General features: G+C 41.9%; 1 protein-coding gene across 1 annotated transcript; it reads right to left on the reverse strand.

The window, feature by feature from the left end:
* Window positions 1-1009: 1009 nt before the first annotated feature.
* LOC133349177 (scavenger receptor class A member 5-like) lies at window positions 1010-16393 on the reverse strand. The gene is made up of 9 exons (XM_061562447.1): window positions 16369-16393; window positions 16099-16209; window positions 14623-14760; window positions 11669-12313; window positions 10465-10554; window positions 9687-9776; window positions 7505-7576; window positions 6383-6580; window positions 1010-4808 (listed from the first exon to the last, which is right to left on the reverse strand). Exons 2-9 carry the CDS (start codon window positions 16202-16204, stop codon window positions 4672-4674), a joined length of 1476 nt encoding a protein of 491 aa, XP_061418431.1. The 5' UTR covers window positions 16205-16209; window positions 16369-16393; the 3' UTR covers window positions 1010-4671.
* Window positions 16394-17224: the final 831 nt, after the last annotated feature.

Consider the following 17224-nt stretch of genomic DNA (forward strand, 5'->3'; position numbering starts at 1 on the left):
ATGCCAACCACAACCAACAACTGGGCAATGAATAGCCATCGCTGTTGTGATCGGATTGCCAGTATGTTGTGCACGAACAACAGCTCATTTAACTGTTGAGTCATCATCATCAGCCATCGTCTCATCTCCTGGTGGATGAAGGCCTCACCATGCTATTGCAACTCATCCGCACGCCACAATCCATTTCACTCCTGCACGTGAACTGATCGCATCGTTACATCGTGGTGATGGGCGTCCCCTCCACAGCTAGCAGTGAATTGAGCATGGCTGGTAATAACGACGATGATGATGACGACGACGGTGCCAATGTTACATTTTGACTTAAAACTTTCGTGACTGCAGGAATTCAGATTATATTTGTTTCTTTCGGTAAAGTCACGTCGATGGGAAAAAATAATCATATAAATTAAGTGAATAAAAATACCACGACGTTTCGATCGCAACACAAGCGGTCGTCATCGGGAAGAGGTGTTCGCCTCTAAAGGAAAACTGTTTATAAAGGTTTGGAGATGGGCGTAGCCCAAGTGTATCAGCAGCACCAGCAGTATGGGCGGGGCAGCAATGCCAATGCAGCAGCAATGCCAATTCAGCAGCAATGCCAATGCAGCAGCAATGCCAATGCAGCAGCAATGTCAATGCAGCAGCAATGCCAATGCAGTAGCAATGCCAATGCAGCAGCAATGCCAATGCGGCAGCAATGCCAATGCAGCAGCAATGCCAATGCGGCAGCAATGCCAATGCAGCAGCAATGCCAATGCAGCAGCAATGCCAATGCAGCAGCAATGCCAATGCAGCAGCAATGCCAATTCAGCAGCAATGCCAATGCAGCAGCAATGCCAATGCAGCAGCAATGCCAATGCAGCAGCAATGCCAATGCAGCAGCAATGTCAATGCAGCAGCAATGCCAATGCAGTAGCAATGCCAATGCAGCAGCAACGCCAATGCGGCAGCAATGCCAATGCAGCAGCAATGCCAATTCAGCAGCTATGCCAATTCAGCAGCTATGCCAATGCAGCAGCAATGCCAATGCAGCAGCAATGCCAATGCAGCAGCAATGTCAATGCAGCAGCAATGCCAATGCAGCAGCAATGCCAATGCAGCAGCAATGCCAATGCAGCAGCAATGCCAATTCAGCATCAATGCCAATGCAGCAGCAATGCCAATTCAGCAGCTATGCCAATGCAGCAAAGGGCCGCAAAGAAATCCCTGCACCCCGCTCCACACACCACACTGCTGACGGTGGAGGTTGATTGACAAGGAAACACAAGTCAAGGCATGACCCAAAGTGGTTGAAGACATCTTTCCAATGATTGCTGAGTCTATAACCGTCCTCTCGGTTGAAATTGTGTCTGTGTCTCTATATATGGATGGCTTCATGAACGTATCTTTGTTGATAGCCAGTAGGCTTGGTTTCTCTAAGACGATGGTACTTTGCAAGCCTACTGACGTCACTCCACGTGGAACACCCTCCCCCCTCATTAAGAATCATTATAAGGTGACGTCCTCCAAATGGACCCCCCCCATTCATAATAATGAGCGGGTGACGTCACTCCACATGGGGGGCCGAGGCGCCTCCTCCCCCCTCCTCGGCGTCAACTCACAACCCTCACTCACAAGGCAGAACCCTCACGTCACGTGATCTCCGTAACGCTGTTGAGACATCGAAGTAAAAAGGACGTCATGATGAACAAGGGATTATAACCTTAAGATGAAATAAGTCTGTGTCACCGCGGCCTTACAAATTGCACACGAATTGTTGCAATGAATATATCACGCCGCGGTCTGCTTTTCGCTTGCAAGTTTCAGATTTACTGCAATACACCCGTCCTTGGACGGGCAAAAGGCTAGTAGATTATATTTGCATATGTTTTACTAAGCTCACCAGCGTGAAGAAAAGTGCTTCTGAAAAGTGTAAAGACAACAACCCCAAGCATTGCTCAAACTATTTTCTTGAAACTTAATATTTGAATAAAATGTTTATGAATCTTACTGTAAAAAGAAGACTTTCAAAAAAAATGTATAGTCACAATACGTAAATAACATTGCTTCCTGCTAGAAATGTGCAATTCAAAGTACCAATTTACCATACTTTATCTCGATGTGGTGGTAGCCATGATGCGTATTTGGTTAATGAAAATTATACTTAGTAAAAAGTAAATGTACTTAAAAATATATAAACACTTATTTTGTATCGTTATTTTAAGTCGTTATGCTCTTCTACATTGTCTATGACATTTTGGTATTTTTATTGAAATACAACTCTGCAGTGATTTCAGGTTGACAATAATAGTCCTTTCAGTAAACAGTCACCCACAATTTTGGCAACGACAAATACATTTTGCCCTGAAATGACAATTGTGTATTTCGTTACGTTTTCGTGTATATCTAATTTTTATTTTATTTGACTCTCATTGTTAAAATATTGTTATTGGATATGACCAAATCCCCCTGTAAGCGTCCAATCTCGTCAGCTCCTGGATGTTACTCGGATTTAAGCCGGTTAATACTCGGCTTTGTGATTACCATGGCTTTCCGCCTGTTATGGGCACGGTGCTATTCATTGATAACAGCGTTGAGAATAACCCCTTCATGCGCAGTAGGTTTTCTCCAGGTACTCGCATTTCCTTCCCCGTGAACCCACACACTCGTTAGTGTCATTGTCCAATTGTCATCATGCAGAACTCTCCTAAAAATAGAGTCTTGAGAGAGAGTACATCTTTCCTGGTAACTCAATATTTGTGGAGGAAGGCAAAAGGCCCCTTCTGATACTTCAGGATATATAATACGTATTCAGAATCAGAATATGTATTATATTCTCGAGGAATCCGATGAGCTACAAAGCTCTTTATCACAGATGTCCAGAGCGTTGAAGTAAAAAAAAGTCTTGCTCCAAATTCTAGATTTGAAGCTTTCGTGACTGCAATGATTCATATCCTTAGGTTTTTTCTGGTAAAGTCACGTAGGTAAAAACATTAAAAGAAAAATAAAAGAAAAATAAAAATCACGACGTTTCGGAGGCAACACAAGCTTCCGTCTTCAGGTGGTACCGTCACAGTCACAACAGCTGTATCAAGTAAATGAGAGATTGCAGGAGCTACCACTGCGTTTATATAATGGTTGGAGAAGGTGGTGGGGCATGGGCCGCATCTTTATTATTAATATGGTAAGGTGAGGCTTGAGACTAAGAATAGACTGCATAACAAAGGCTGAGCCTTATGGAGAGGTGCGATTTGTGACTCAACCTGTAACAGGGAGACCACCACTAAACATGGTAAAACAGTAATGGTTGTCTGTCAAATAAGATGGGCAAATAAGTGTAGTTAAATCTTTTTTGCATGGTTAATCACATCTTTCCAATGATTACTCAGTTTGTAACCGTCATCACGGCTGAAATTATGTCTGTGTTTGTATATTTGTATGGCTGAGCATCATATTGAATATGATGCGTGCTAATAAAGGAAAGGATATGTCTGTGGTTGGCTGGCTGACAGGTCAGAGCGCTGAGCTGGCGCTGCTAAGATCCTGAGTTTGGGGCGAGATGTTAACTACCTCGCCTGGTATACAGGATGTCGTTGAATCGATCGAGACCCTGACGCTTATATGTTTGGAGTTTGCGTGTTCTCGCTTTGATTTTCCCCTCCACGTTTAGAGTATTTTGGTTCTATACATTTCCACGTGATAAGCCGCTTCGTTGAGCTATCATTTGTGACCAGGTCGCTTCTGCAAAATAGCTATATAGCTCAGTGGGCCTTACCTGGTAAAATAAAAAGGTTAGTTTTTCACGTCTTCACGATTCCAACTCTTGTGTGTGGCAAAAGCTTGAGAGGAGAAATTATGAACACAGCCCAACCTGGACAACCGGCAGAAATCAAAGGAGGTTGTAGAAGGTCACAGCCAAGGACCTGCGGTTCAGAATGAGCACCGGCAGTGTAACTTGCGTGGGGCAGGAGGTGCCTTGGCACCAGGGCCAAAGCTACAAGTTGGGACCCCCTTGACAACTACCACGGGTTTATGTTTTCAACAACAGTGTAAATGAACAAAATTGATTTAAAACGCGGTTTAAATTGATTTTGATGAAAATACTTTCATTTTCGTGCCACGTTTCATTTCAATTCAATTAGAGCGCCTGTGTTTGGCTTCTGCAAATTGCGCATCACCCGTTTGTTTCTATGTCGTTGTCATCTTAGTGTAACCGAGTAGACAAGCAGAGCTGTATTTTGCGAAGACGGAGTGCCCCTACAGCATTAAATGTTCGAGACCGTGAGCGTAATGATGTGATTAGACAAGAGGAGCCGCGATAAGTGTGACCGTGTGAGACAAATCTAAGGTTGGGGCCCCACCAGACCAATTCCCGTACTCCTGAGCTGATAATGTAGTTACTAAGCCACTGATAATATAGTTACTACGCCATTGCTAATGTCGTTACTACGCCACTGATAATGTCGTTACTACGTCATTGATAACAAAGTTACTACGCCACTGATGATGTAGTTACTATGCCACTGATAATGTAGTTACTACGCAACTGCTAATGTAGTTACTACGCCACTGATAATGTAGTTACTACGCCACTGCTTATGTAGTTACTACGCCACTGATGATGTCGTTACTACGTCACTGATGACGTAGTTACGCCATTGCTGAGCACCAAAGTAGAAGTTGTGAATTGCATCACAATGGAACACAGGCCACACCAACATCTTCGCTATGGTTGCAGTTGTGGTTTCCCCAACCGATGAACTTGCACTTCCTGATGTCAGTGTCAGTGGAGCTGCAATCAACCTCATCCATCCAGATGGGACCTCTCCCTGGACAAAGAAAGCGACAGTTATTGGTGTCTTCGTTCAAACATTATATCCACGATTTAAAGCTTTCGTGACTGCAGGGATTCATCTTCTTGGTTCTTTCGGTAAAGTAACGTAGAAGGGAAGTAATAAAATAATAAAAATAAAACACACCAAGAGGAACCCAGCATATTCATGGGAAATGCGTAGGAGGTGGGCAGGGGGGTTTCAAAGTCATATTATGCCCATGCATTATGTAGGATTAGCAGCATCAAAGGGAGGGGGTAGGGGGTAGCATTAACAAAGGGAGAGAATGTTAATAGTATGTAGAAGCAACATGCTTCTACATACTATTAACCCCCCCCCCCCCCGCCCACCTCCTACGCATTTCCCATGAATATGCTGGGTTCCTCTTGATATGCACATTCTTTTGTCAAGGCGCTCTTCTTCTACCTCCAACCCAGCTTATATATAAGCTCCAAGCTTGGCAGTGTCTCATTCTTCACCTGAAGACGGCTGCTTGCGTTGTAGCCGAAACGTCGTGAGAATGATTTTATTATGTTTTATTTTCATTATTTTATTACTTCCCTTCTACGTGGCTTTACCGAAAGAACCAAGAAGATTATATCCACAATTTGACTTTTTAAACAGCAGTTATTGAAATGAGTAATATCTGCGGTGTATAAGCACACAGACTTTCAAACTTGCATACGAAACATGTTGGGGCAAGCGCTGTTCGTGAGCAAATATTCAGGATGGAATGGTACACGATGGGGTGGTGTGGCTCACACCACGACTTTTGTCTTCCTAGTACCAAAGTTTACACCAAGGCCGTAGCCATGGAGTCAACATTGGGGGGGACCAAATCTTCCAGGGTGTCTGGGGGTCCAAACCTATAAAAAGTTCAAAATTTGAAAACTCATTTCCTGCCTAATATATTTATTTTTTACAATAATGTATAATAGTTTATTGTATTTACATTGCTCTGTTTTTACGTGTTTACAATTCCTTGTTGCATTGTATGTAATGGCAGAGATTAGGGATTGATAAAGTACAACCATAACCACAATCATATAAACATAAATATACGCATTGATTTATATGAAGACAAGTCCAGATATTGTGGCCAAGGTTTAGTAAATTGTTGTTTTTATTTACATAGCATAACAATTATTTTTTAAGCAATATATTGGGGGGGATATTTTGAGCATATTTGAATATTGGGGGGGGGGGTGTGTTTCCCCCCCAATACATATGCAAATTACGGCCTTGGTTTACACAGCACCAAGTAATAATTTAGAGCAGTGGTTCTTAACCTTTAATGCAGCCTGCACCCCTTCAGTTCTCAATCGTTAGAAAATGTATAACCTTAATAAATACGTAGGTTCGATTGAAAAAACTAGTTGTGCCTCCGTGCCCGTGCTTAATTTGGGGTTTCTGGCCATGTCTGACACTCCCAGAAAGGGCATCTCCCACCCCCAGGTCGTGCGTGCACCCCAGGTTAAGAACCACTGATTTCGAGGCTTCCAACCGCGGCGCACAAAAACACACGCGCGCCTGCGTGCCCTATAATTGCGCAACTACTGCACTGAACGTACCTTGGCCATATGGGCTCGCAATGGTAGGTGATGCAGAGGCACTTCTGTAGCCCAACATTTTGCAAACGACATTCGCATTCTGCACATTCCAGTTGTCGTTACAGATGGTGCCCCACTGCCCATCGTGCAACACCTCCACTCTCCCCTCGTTGGACCTTCTTCCACCAACAAGCCTCACCACGGGCAATATGACGTTGTCTACGGACACAGAAACACCGTCGCAAGCATTTCAACTTGAGCCGGGGACAATAAATCCATGAAGTCAAATTGATCCACAACACATTTTTTATCGGCTACATTTTGTTGGATCGATTACTTGTGCCCTTTTAAACAATGGGGGGCTTAGCCAACATCCAGCCTCTCGAAGGGAGGAACTCCCAACAAGCCATGCCCAGTGGGATATGGCAGCGGTGTTATCCAATTCGTCAAATAATCCAATCGATCATCAGAAGAGTTCTGAAATCCGCGTGTCTCTCCATGCAACTCTAAACACGCATATCTCCACCCCTTTTTATGTAATTTGCTCTATGTTTGCTGTTGATGGATGTGTAGTGACATAGAATTAGCTATGTAGCAGCATAGCGCTGGCTGCTGGCGGGGAAGGTGATCTGCCGCTTACAGCAGACCTGACAGCAGCAGGCCACGTGATACACCAGAGGGGGGTCGAGGGGAAAGGTCACGGAAGGGACACACCAGGAACCCGCTGGTAGGTTCTAGAAAAGGGGCGTGGCTGGGAGCGGAGCCAGACCACGTGACAGTATAAGAGGGGCCCCAAGAGGGGACCTCGGGGCTGTCGTTTGGAGTGGGATCCCGTCATGCTGCTGCTGGAGTCTTCACCATTCTTATCGTCTCCGTCTTCACCATCTCGGCGTCGCCAGTCAGGCAGTCAACCCACTACCCTGACTGGGAACCGTAGTCGACTATAGACGGATTATTTGAAAGTGTGAACCCGTTGGTGCGTGTGTTAATAAACAGAGTGCCTCCAACTCTTAGTGTCTCCGATTGAGTCACTACAGATGTATGTAAATCCATAAATAGCAACAACAAAAAACATAGCAAATGTAAATCAATGGTCAATTACTGAATGCAATATTTGTAAACAGTGATAGTAATTAAAATTACCTGGATCACCTTTGTCACCTTTGTCACCTTTGTCACCTTTGTCTCCACTCATACCCTTTTCTGCCCGGACACCTAGGGTGCAGACACACTTCAGAACTGCCTCTCCCCATCGCACGAGATCAGGACACTGGATTTGCAATCCAGATGTCGACAGCTGAATCACCCGCAGTGGCAGTTGCATGCAACCTGATCGTTTTCTTAAATACCCTCGCCACTGTCCACCCAGTTGATTGGAAGGTTGCGTGTGGTGGGGTAAAGTGTGAGCACTTCCACCTCTTCCAAGATGTTTGGACCAGTGTGAACTCTGCAAGACTGTTTTTTTGCCTTTTAGCTTTTCCTTGAGTATGTCCTCTCATTTTGATATATTTTTTACATGTGTATTGATTAGTGGGGGCGAGCTTTTACTCAAAACATTAATTGAATGAATGATAGAGTAAGCTAAATACTCTCTGGAGAGGCCCTTTAGAGCTCCCACGAGTGGAGACCCTTTCACTGGCAGTGGCATGATCAAGCAATTTGAGGGCTGCATCCACACCTTTTATCTGGTTAAGTAATAGACTATTCTTGATTTGAAGCTTTCGTGACTGCAAGGATTCATATTCTTAGGTTTTTTTCTGGTAAAGTCACGTAACTAAAAATTTTAAATTAATAAAAGTAAAATAAAAAATCAAATACAAATCACGACGTTTCGGAGGCAACACAAGCTTCCGTCTTCAGGTGGAACCGTCACAGCACGACAGCTGTATCAATCAATCACTCAATCAATCACTTGATGCAGCTATCGTGCTGTGACGGTTCCACCTGAAGACGGAAGCTTGTGTTGCCTCCGAAACGTCGTGATTTTTGTTTTATTTTTTATTTTATTTTAATTAATTAAAAAATTTTACCGACGTGACTTTTACCGAAAAAACCTAAGAATAAGTAATAGACGTTATTTGGTTCGACAAATGGCTCTGTCCTGGTATGTATGTTGAACTTCTCTCACACCGTACATAGCCAACCGTGCTCATCGGATGTGCAGGGGAAGCATAACAAATTAAACACGAAACAGCAGGTCTAAAGAAATGAGTTTACAATCTAGATGATTTTAAAGTGCCTAGCTGCAGTGGCTTCCTCATATCGGAAGGAAGAGCATTCAAGACGGCCGCAGAAGCAAGTTTTAAAGCGTGCGGTGCAGTGGCCGTCTTTGTTCGGTTAGCCAAAATCCGCAGGTAAATAACATAAACATTGTTATGGCTGTTAGCTAAGTCCAGGAGGAAATTGGCCAATTGTTGCAGTAATTACATGTGATGCACATGGCAACTCTATGCGAACTATTTTTGGTAACTGATTGCGACATGGTCTGCTGTGCATACCACACATTTCATACTTTACATTCAATCCAGGTCAATTGCAGGAACATGCAACAACCTACTAAGTGCTAAGAAGTTGACCAGACTTTTAAATATTTCCGGATGATATGACTAAGGGCTGTGATAGTTATAGTTGACAAGGGGGTGGGTGACAGCACCACGCCCGGCCGCCTTTGTCTCCCCAGTGGCGATGTTCACACATCACAATAGTTACTTGTTTGAGGCTGAGTCGACCTAGGGGAGACCCAGGACCGGTTCAAATAATCGTCACCGGTGGTGTCCGTGAGCGGGAATCGAACTCGGGCCGCCGGGTTCGTAGCGCAGCGCGCTCACCACTACACTACAATGCGTTACGCTTCCACATGCGCGGGTCACGTGACAGATTTGACGTCACAGCTCACTTGCATTATTGAGCTCCCCCCCCCCCAAAAAAAGTGTGTATTTTTATAATGTTTGCATGGTGTACAGTCTGGAAAGTACCCACATGGCTAATTTCTAGTTTGTTGCATGTAGGGAAGTACGCTAAACATTTTGAACAGACACACATATTCACAACTTTGCCTTGTATATATATGGAGATCAAAACCAGTGGTTACCAGCCATTGTGGAACTCTGGTCCACCGACCGTAAACTCTCAAATGTATTTTGTGAATCACCGAGCAATAGAGCGTCGAGTGTTTGGTGAACGAAAAAAAACATTGTATCTGCAAGCGTTTTGTGGCACACTTCCCATGACCTTGCAGACCACCAGCGGGTAGCAGATCACAGGTTGGGAACCACTGCTCTGTACTATTTGAGTTCGTTGCATAAAGACATAACAAGTGACCAACCGGGAGTTCCTGGAAGTCCAGACGGCCCTCTGGGTCCAATGTCCCCCTTTTCTCCTGGATATCCCTTCTGTCCAGCAAGACCAAGGAAACCTTGGCAGAGAGGGGTGGCAGGGAAGGGGAGAGAAAGAGAGAGCGAGAGAGAGATAGGAAAGTAGATGCATTGACAGGCAGGGTGCACAGAAAACACACAACAACATCGGTGGAAGTGAGAAACAATTTTATTTTCATCCTCTAAACTGGTTGCAGAAGAATATGTATTGGCGTTTGTACCGAGGCAAGGTTGTAGTTACATCATTTGCATCGTAAGCCATAGAAATGGGCTAAAGGAGTAATATTTAAACACACTTGCATGTTTTATTCCTCCAATCAATGTACCATCCGCAATGATTATTTTTTACTGTTTTTAAATTGTTGCTATCACTGTCTCTACACGCGAATACCTCATACATTATACGAGGTTGAATAAGATGAGTTCATGTTAAAGACATCAACTTAATTTTGATTTGTGCATAATCGTAATTACTTCTTTATCCAAGAAAGCCCAACTCAGTCTGAATAAACCTTTTCAGGAGGGTTTCATATTGAGATTTTTGACTAAATGTGTAGTTTTTTACTTTGGGAGGAAACCAAATAATCCGGAAGAAACCCATGCAGAACAGGAATTTAACCCTGGTACCACTTCACCCTGTGGCATGGCAACAAACACACATGCACACACAGTTCCTCCTGTTGGTGTAAAGTTCAGTGTAAGTGGCAATGTGCGTGCAATTAACAACACCTGTAAATCCTCTTTCACCCTTTGAGCCAGGCATGCCAGGTACACCTGTGTGCCCCATGTCGCCTTGGTTCCCCTTTGGCCCAGGAGGACCTTGGAAAGGAGAAGAAAACATTTTTAATCCAGCAGATACTTTTGAAAAAATAAAAAAAAGAATTCTCCCACGTAAAAAAAGGCTAAAAAAAAGGCTTTTTTTTGTCTTTTTTTAGTCTTATTTTTTACGAATTTATTCTAATTTTGCTAATGGCATCGGATCATAGGGCAAATCATTCATTTAGGAAATCTTGCATTAAAAAATCCCACGTGTGTGGTAGAATGGCTGCGCAGGAGATTGTTCACAAGGACTTCTCCAGAAAAAAATCCTTTAAGCAGCTATTTTAAAACTTACACACGAACCTTTCTGATACAATCTAAGAATAGATTACCGCATGACAGCACGGCAAATTATGTTAATTTTCATAGCAGGTACCAAATCGAAAGCAAATTAAAATTTAGTATGATTGTTTTTTTGTAAAGGTATTGACGACTGGGTTGCAACCATCAACTAAGTAGCCTTGCGAATCTGGTTAAATCATTGGCGACTGCACAGATTCAACTGTTTACGAAACAAAAACATTTCTTTATTTTACCAGGTAAGACGCACTGAGCTATATAGCTCTTTTTCTGAAGCGACTTGACCACAAATGATAGCTCAACAAAGTTGCTTAACATGTGGAAATGTATAGCGGCCAAATGCTCTAGCACATGTTTATAAATGTGGAGGCAAAACAATCCAAGCGACCTTATGTGGAAATGTATTGCAGCTAAACACTCTAAATGCATGTTTTGTAAACGTCGAGGGAAAACTCCACACGAGTACATTCAAACTTAAAATATACAGCAGCAGGCATCAGGGTCGAGATCGAACCCACGACCATCCTGTATACCAGGCGAGGTAGTTAACATCTCATAGCCACCGTGATAATGACGATGATGAGAGAGAAAGAGAGAGCGAGACACGCCATCTCCAAATATACAGCAGCAGGCATCAGGGTCGAGATCGAACCCACGACCATCCTGTATACCAGGCGAGGTAGTCAACATCTCATAGCCACCGTGGCACCCCCAAACTCAGGATCTTAGCAAAGCCAGCTCAGCGCTCCTTTTTTAATACACATCATACGTGTACATACATCTATCTGTGGATGCTCAGCATTCTTTGCCCCACCTGTCAATATGGTAATGTTCTGCAGTTTGATGCTGTGCTCCCAGTTATTCAGTCGCACGTCCTCCGTCACTTTCTTGAGAATTTCCATCTCATTCTTCAGCTGCCTCTGCATGTCCCTTTGGGTCTGCTTCATCTCCATGGATTGGTAGGTCACGTTAGCCACCATAGAGTTCAAAGTGAGCATGTCATTCCCGTAGGAGGCAATATCCGCTTGATAAGACTGGTTCAGTCGTTGGACAGCACTCATCAACTGTTGCAGGAGCATCTCCACCCCCTCAAGCCTATCCTGCAATTGATGGATGTGCATCTTACTCTGCTCTGTTATGGCAGTGTTCGTGTTCATTTGAACTGTGGTAATGTCTGAGAGGTTCTCCGTTTTATCATTCAGGGTTTTGAGCTGGGATTGCAAGAGCAGAACCGTTGAATTCAACTCCTCGGTGGAAGAGAAGAGGCTTTTGACATCTGAGTGTTGATGATAAACATTCTGGCTACGTGACTCAAATGTAGCAGTTTCAGTCTCATCAATCACTCCTGCAGGCAACTGTTGGTATTTTTCAAACGGCAATGTCATGTTTTTTTGAAGATCATTGACATCAGTTTCAACTGTTTTGGCTTCATTGCCTTGCCTCATACTCTGGGACACTGCTGTTTTGGTGGAAACAAAGAAAATCGTATACATCATTGTGGTAGTGATAAGTATTTCTCTTTTGTTTAAATTTCCTAAACAAGGCTAATAGAGCGGCCCATGAGTCAGGGCAATTAGGGTTATTATATTTATTTTAACAAGTCACAAAGGGTTATTTCATTTATTTTAACCAATATTCAAATTGACGTCCCTGAATATGAATGCATGGATACATCCTATTGAAATGAATTTAGGACTTCTTTAAAGATTACAGGTGTCATATTTTAACATTAATACTTTATATTTTTTCTGAAGTCACCTAAGATGGATTTGAGGTGACTCCACAGGAAGAATAAAAAATATATATTAATCATGATAAAAGATACAATTTTAACCTAAAGAATAAACAATGAAAATTGTGTAATGGTAGTGTTAAAATTAAATAACTCTGTGTCTCCTCTCTTTTGGGCCACCCTGTATAAAAAATAATAATGCCAAAAATAGATACTTTTCAATTGCATCAAGCTCAGCAGAGAGATGTTTAGTTCCATTGAAGCACAAAGTGCCGTGATTGAAATCAAATCATGGGAAACACAAAACAACAAAAAACTCACATTCATCAATAACTCTGCCATAAATTAAAATAAATTGCTAAAATTAAATTTATGTCGCTCATATTGTATCCTAACTTTTGAGAATGTCCGTACAGTGGCAAGAAAATCTAATAATTTAGAAACAAATAACTACTCTAAAGTTGTGTTGCTCATCAGAAGCTGTCTCATGGACATGATTGATATCAGATCCCCACAAAATCAAAGTGAAGGTGCAGAGTAACCGAAACAACACCACATACCCAAAATTTCCACTCAAGGGCATTAACATTCGTGATGTATTCCTGGAAAAAAGACTACATTCTGCCAACCCATGGTTTCATGGAAATAATCTTAATTTTTGGAGCTTTCGTGACTGCAGGAATTATTCTTTGGTTCTTTCGGTAAAGTCACGTATAAAGATAAAATAATAAATTAAATAATAGCATACTATGCTATATTCAAAGTAGACTTAAGTATTTCCATGAATTATTCTTTGGTTCTTTCGGTAAAGTCACGTATAAAGATAAAGTAATAAATTCAATAATAGCATACTATGCTATTTATTTATTATTTTATCTTTATACGTGACTTTACCGAAAGAACCAAAGAATAATTCATGGAAATACTTAAGTCTACTTTGAATATTTAGTTTGGAATCGCCACCTCACAAATGGCCACAAAATTAATGTATTATTTAACCCATCCACTTCATTTATATGCTGTCAACAAAACTGGATACATATAAAAAGTTTGTGCGAGCTATCAGGTGTTTTCAGGATACCCCTAATTCATCAAAGCAGCCTATGCCCATTGTGCATCTGTATCTCAAATTGGTATTTCGAGGAAGGCAAACAATTCTGGCTATTACCTGATTAAGCTGGTTGTAATCACCAGCGAAATGTCGTACTCGAATATTGTAAATGTTGTGGGATTACTCTCCAACACACCGGTGTGAACGAGTATCTGATGGGCACGTTTTTGTTTACGTGACAAACATTACTAATTGGCCGTGTCCAGTGGTGGTGGGTTTAACGACCCTTCTTTCATTCACGTGATCTCACTCAAATAAACCTCGATTAAGGCAAACGTGGCGCTGCTCTGCCATTGCTTGCCCACACCACTTCTGGCAAAAGGGCCTCTACTCAAGGATGTTCCTAGCGAGCGGCTACAGAGATAAATATTCTTAGGTTTTTTTTTCCGGTAAAATCACGTAGGTAAAAAAAAGTAAAAAACCTAAGAATATGAATCCTTGCAGTCACCAAAGCTTCAAATCTAGAATACAGAGATAAATTTTGGCCTACTCTTCCCACGCTTGCCAGACAATTTGGACCTGTTGATCAACTAACTGCGGTGTGCCAAGTCTGATTGCTGGGTGGGTCGAGGTGGGGGGGTTTAAGAATCAGTTTCAACTGCTGTGCAGGCAATAAAAACTGGCGACCTCTGGATTGCTAGTCCAGTGGCTTCACCGTAAAATCAATGTCATCGTTCACAGGGTGTAAAGTCCAAATGAAATTCAAGAGAAAGAGTAATCTAAGTCTGCTGGGGCTCATGTCTGGTTACATGACAGGATTTTGATGATAAGCCGTTCGAAGCAAAACAGTGCAAAACAACTGTCGCTATTAAGTTGATGACAACGAATACACATTTTAACCACGCTCTTGATTCACCTGCAAAGTCATGTAGATCGTCTACAATACTATTCAGCGATGGTTCAATAGGGATAACAAAATGCCTACCTGTCATTGCCCACAGTATAAAATGTACGGCGAAGAGAATGTACAGCACAATGATCGCTCTCTTCATTGCATTTGGGCTGGAGAGGAATCGTGGCCAAGATCCACGTTTTGGAGTCGGACTCATTCTCATGCTGGAGCCTTTGAAAACAGTGCAAGCAAAACAACTTGTATACAACAAAAACAACAACAAAGACTCGTTGAGCATTGCACATTTCTCGGGGGATTGATACCCGTGGCAGTAAACGTCGCATATCTGGCTCGACGGGAGATGAATTCCAGGTAGATCAATGAGAAAAGTTCGGATATCTGAAAATTAATATGAAATGAAAGTTACAGCCAATGCACAAATTAGGTTGCTCTATAAGACAAAGAACGAACTGTTTTCAACATTGCAAAATGCTTTGCTGTACCCTAGAATTAAGCGAATTTATTCAAGAGAAAAACAAGTATAACCCGTAAAAACAAAGTTTTTCACTATAAACCCTTTATATGCGTGGCGGCTAGAGTCCTCTCGTCCTCTGGCTTGAGATGGCTGCCACCTATGGGTCAGATGATTGCATTGCACCATTAAGCAATTGGTAATTAAATATAATATTTTTGTCCTAAAAAGTGTAAAAATTTTGGGAAAAAATTTCACGAACATTAATTGTCACGCACAACGAGTCTGTGTGCAAAATGTCAGCTCGATTGGATCACGGGAAGTGGGTTAAAAAACGACCGAAAGATTTGCACGGTCCTAAGCAAGCAAGCAAGCAAGTGAACTTAATATAAAGGATTTAAAAACACACGACTGTATTTAAAATGTCTAATTTGTGAACACGTCTTAAATAAATATTGCCAGTTACGCCATACACACATATCACTCTGGGTGTGGGTGGCTGAGTGGTCAGAGGAGATACGTGATGGGAGGATATGTTAAGTTTTACTGTATTTAAGGCCACGATAATAGAACGTTTCACAAATATTTACTATGTTGTACTATCTAGCATAAAACACTAGCATTGTAAGGTTGAAAACATGTTATGGTAATGTTTACACATTCACAAATGTTGTGTGAGTCTAAATTCGGCAGTTATGTTCCTAAGGCACACGACTTTTGTTATTGTATAGCCACTAAAAAAACAAAACCTTTGGCATTTAGTGACAGGGCCACATTTTTCGTGAATAAACAATTGCGACAATGTTTACTTGCAAACAGTATTAGGTTGTTGTTAATTTATACAACAAAATCAGGAGACAATTAAAGAACATGTCTACGTTTGCTGGCATGATAGGATCGCACACTTAATTAATGTTCGTATGAATCAACAGCTCTCCAATTCGGTGCATGGTTAATACCGCATGCTGTACAACTTACGGCATAAACCCAAAACACACCGGTTGAAGACATAACGCATCAGTATTTACGAGTGTGACATTGAACATCGCTCGTTCGTAAACGGAAAATGATGGATGGCAAAGTGTCGTGCTCTTTACCAAGCACCAAACCAGCGGTTGATTCCGAAATGTGGCCATTGGATCCACTTGTGTCTTCTTCAAGGGGCTCAGATGTTCTGCTTTCAAGTTTCTGCCAAGTAGCCATGGGTCCTGTAACGAGATGGTAATGAGACATTACTGCTGCTCTTTACAAGCAAGTAACATCAAACGCATTTAACTTTTGACGTAAGCAACAGCAATTAATAATATTTTCCCATGACAGACAAAACTGTTGAAACATTAAACGTATATATTTACAGAAACATTTACCTTTAATCGTTGTCGTATTGCTACTACTACTACGATGATATTATTACTACGACTGCTACAATTATTTGAAACTATGTTAACATTAAAATAAAACAATACAGTAATTAAACATGTTTTTATCATTAGATTATTCATAGAACAAACGTTCTTAAGGCGTCCTGTTACGAACACTAATACTAATGATGATGCATGCCTACCTGCGCGGGTGGAGGTGTCGTCGGAGTGTGAGATGCGAAAGCTGACAGTGACACACCTTCTCGTTAAAACACCTCTGAACAAAACCACAGGAACAGCTTGGAGTGATGAAAACGTAATTTATATCACGGACGAAAAAAAACACACACCGCTTTTAATTTGTATGTGGCTGTTGATCATCACAAAAATCACTCGCATCGATTGTGCCTAGACCTTAGACATTTTTACATATGATGGGGGCGGCGGGGGGGGGCGGAAAGTATTCTCTAAATGATTTTTTTAAAACAAAAATGTTCTGCTTACCTCGGTGTACAAGCACACTACTGTAATGCAAAAAAAAACGTAGCAACACATGCAATGTAAGCCAATGCCTAAAAAAATGTTATCTTCACTCAAAGTGTGTAAATGAAAGGTTGGCGGGTGTTCACGGTTCAAAGTGCAGGTGTAAATGCAGCATTTGCGTTGCTCGAATCTCGCTCAAGAAATCCTTTTCACAAAGTCAGGTGAACTGAAAGGTTGACAGCAAGCACACACGAAGCTATTACTCCGTAGTTTTTTGTCGGGATTCTACCTCGGGCTACGTATCAACGATTTTTAGTTTTTCACACTCCAAACTGGTTATAACTTGAACTACATTTTTTTCCCCCAACTATCTTGGGAG

The sequence above is a fragment of the Lethenteron reissneri genome, chromosome 29 (genome assembly GCF_015708825.2).
Source record: "Lethenteron reissneri isolate LAM-NWPU_2019-01 chromosome 29, ASM1570882v1, whole genome shotgun sequence".
NCBI classification, from domain to species: domain Eukaryota; kingdom Metazoa; phylum Chordata; class Hyperoartia; order Petromyzontiformes; family Petromyzontidae; genus Lethenteron; species Lethenteron reissneri.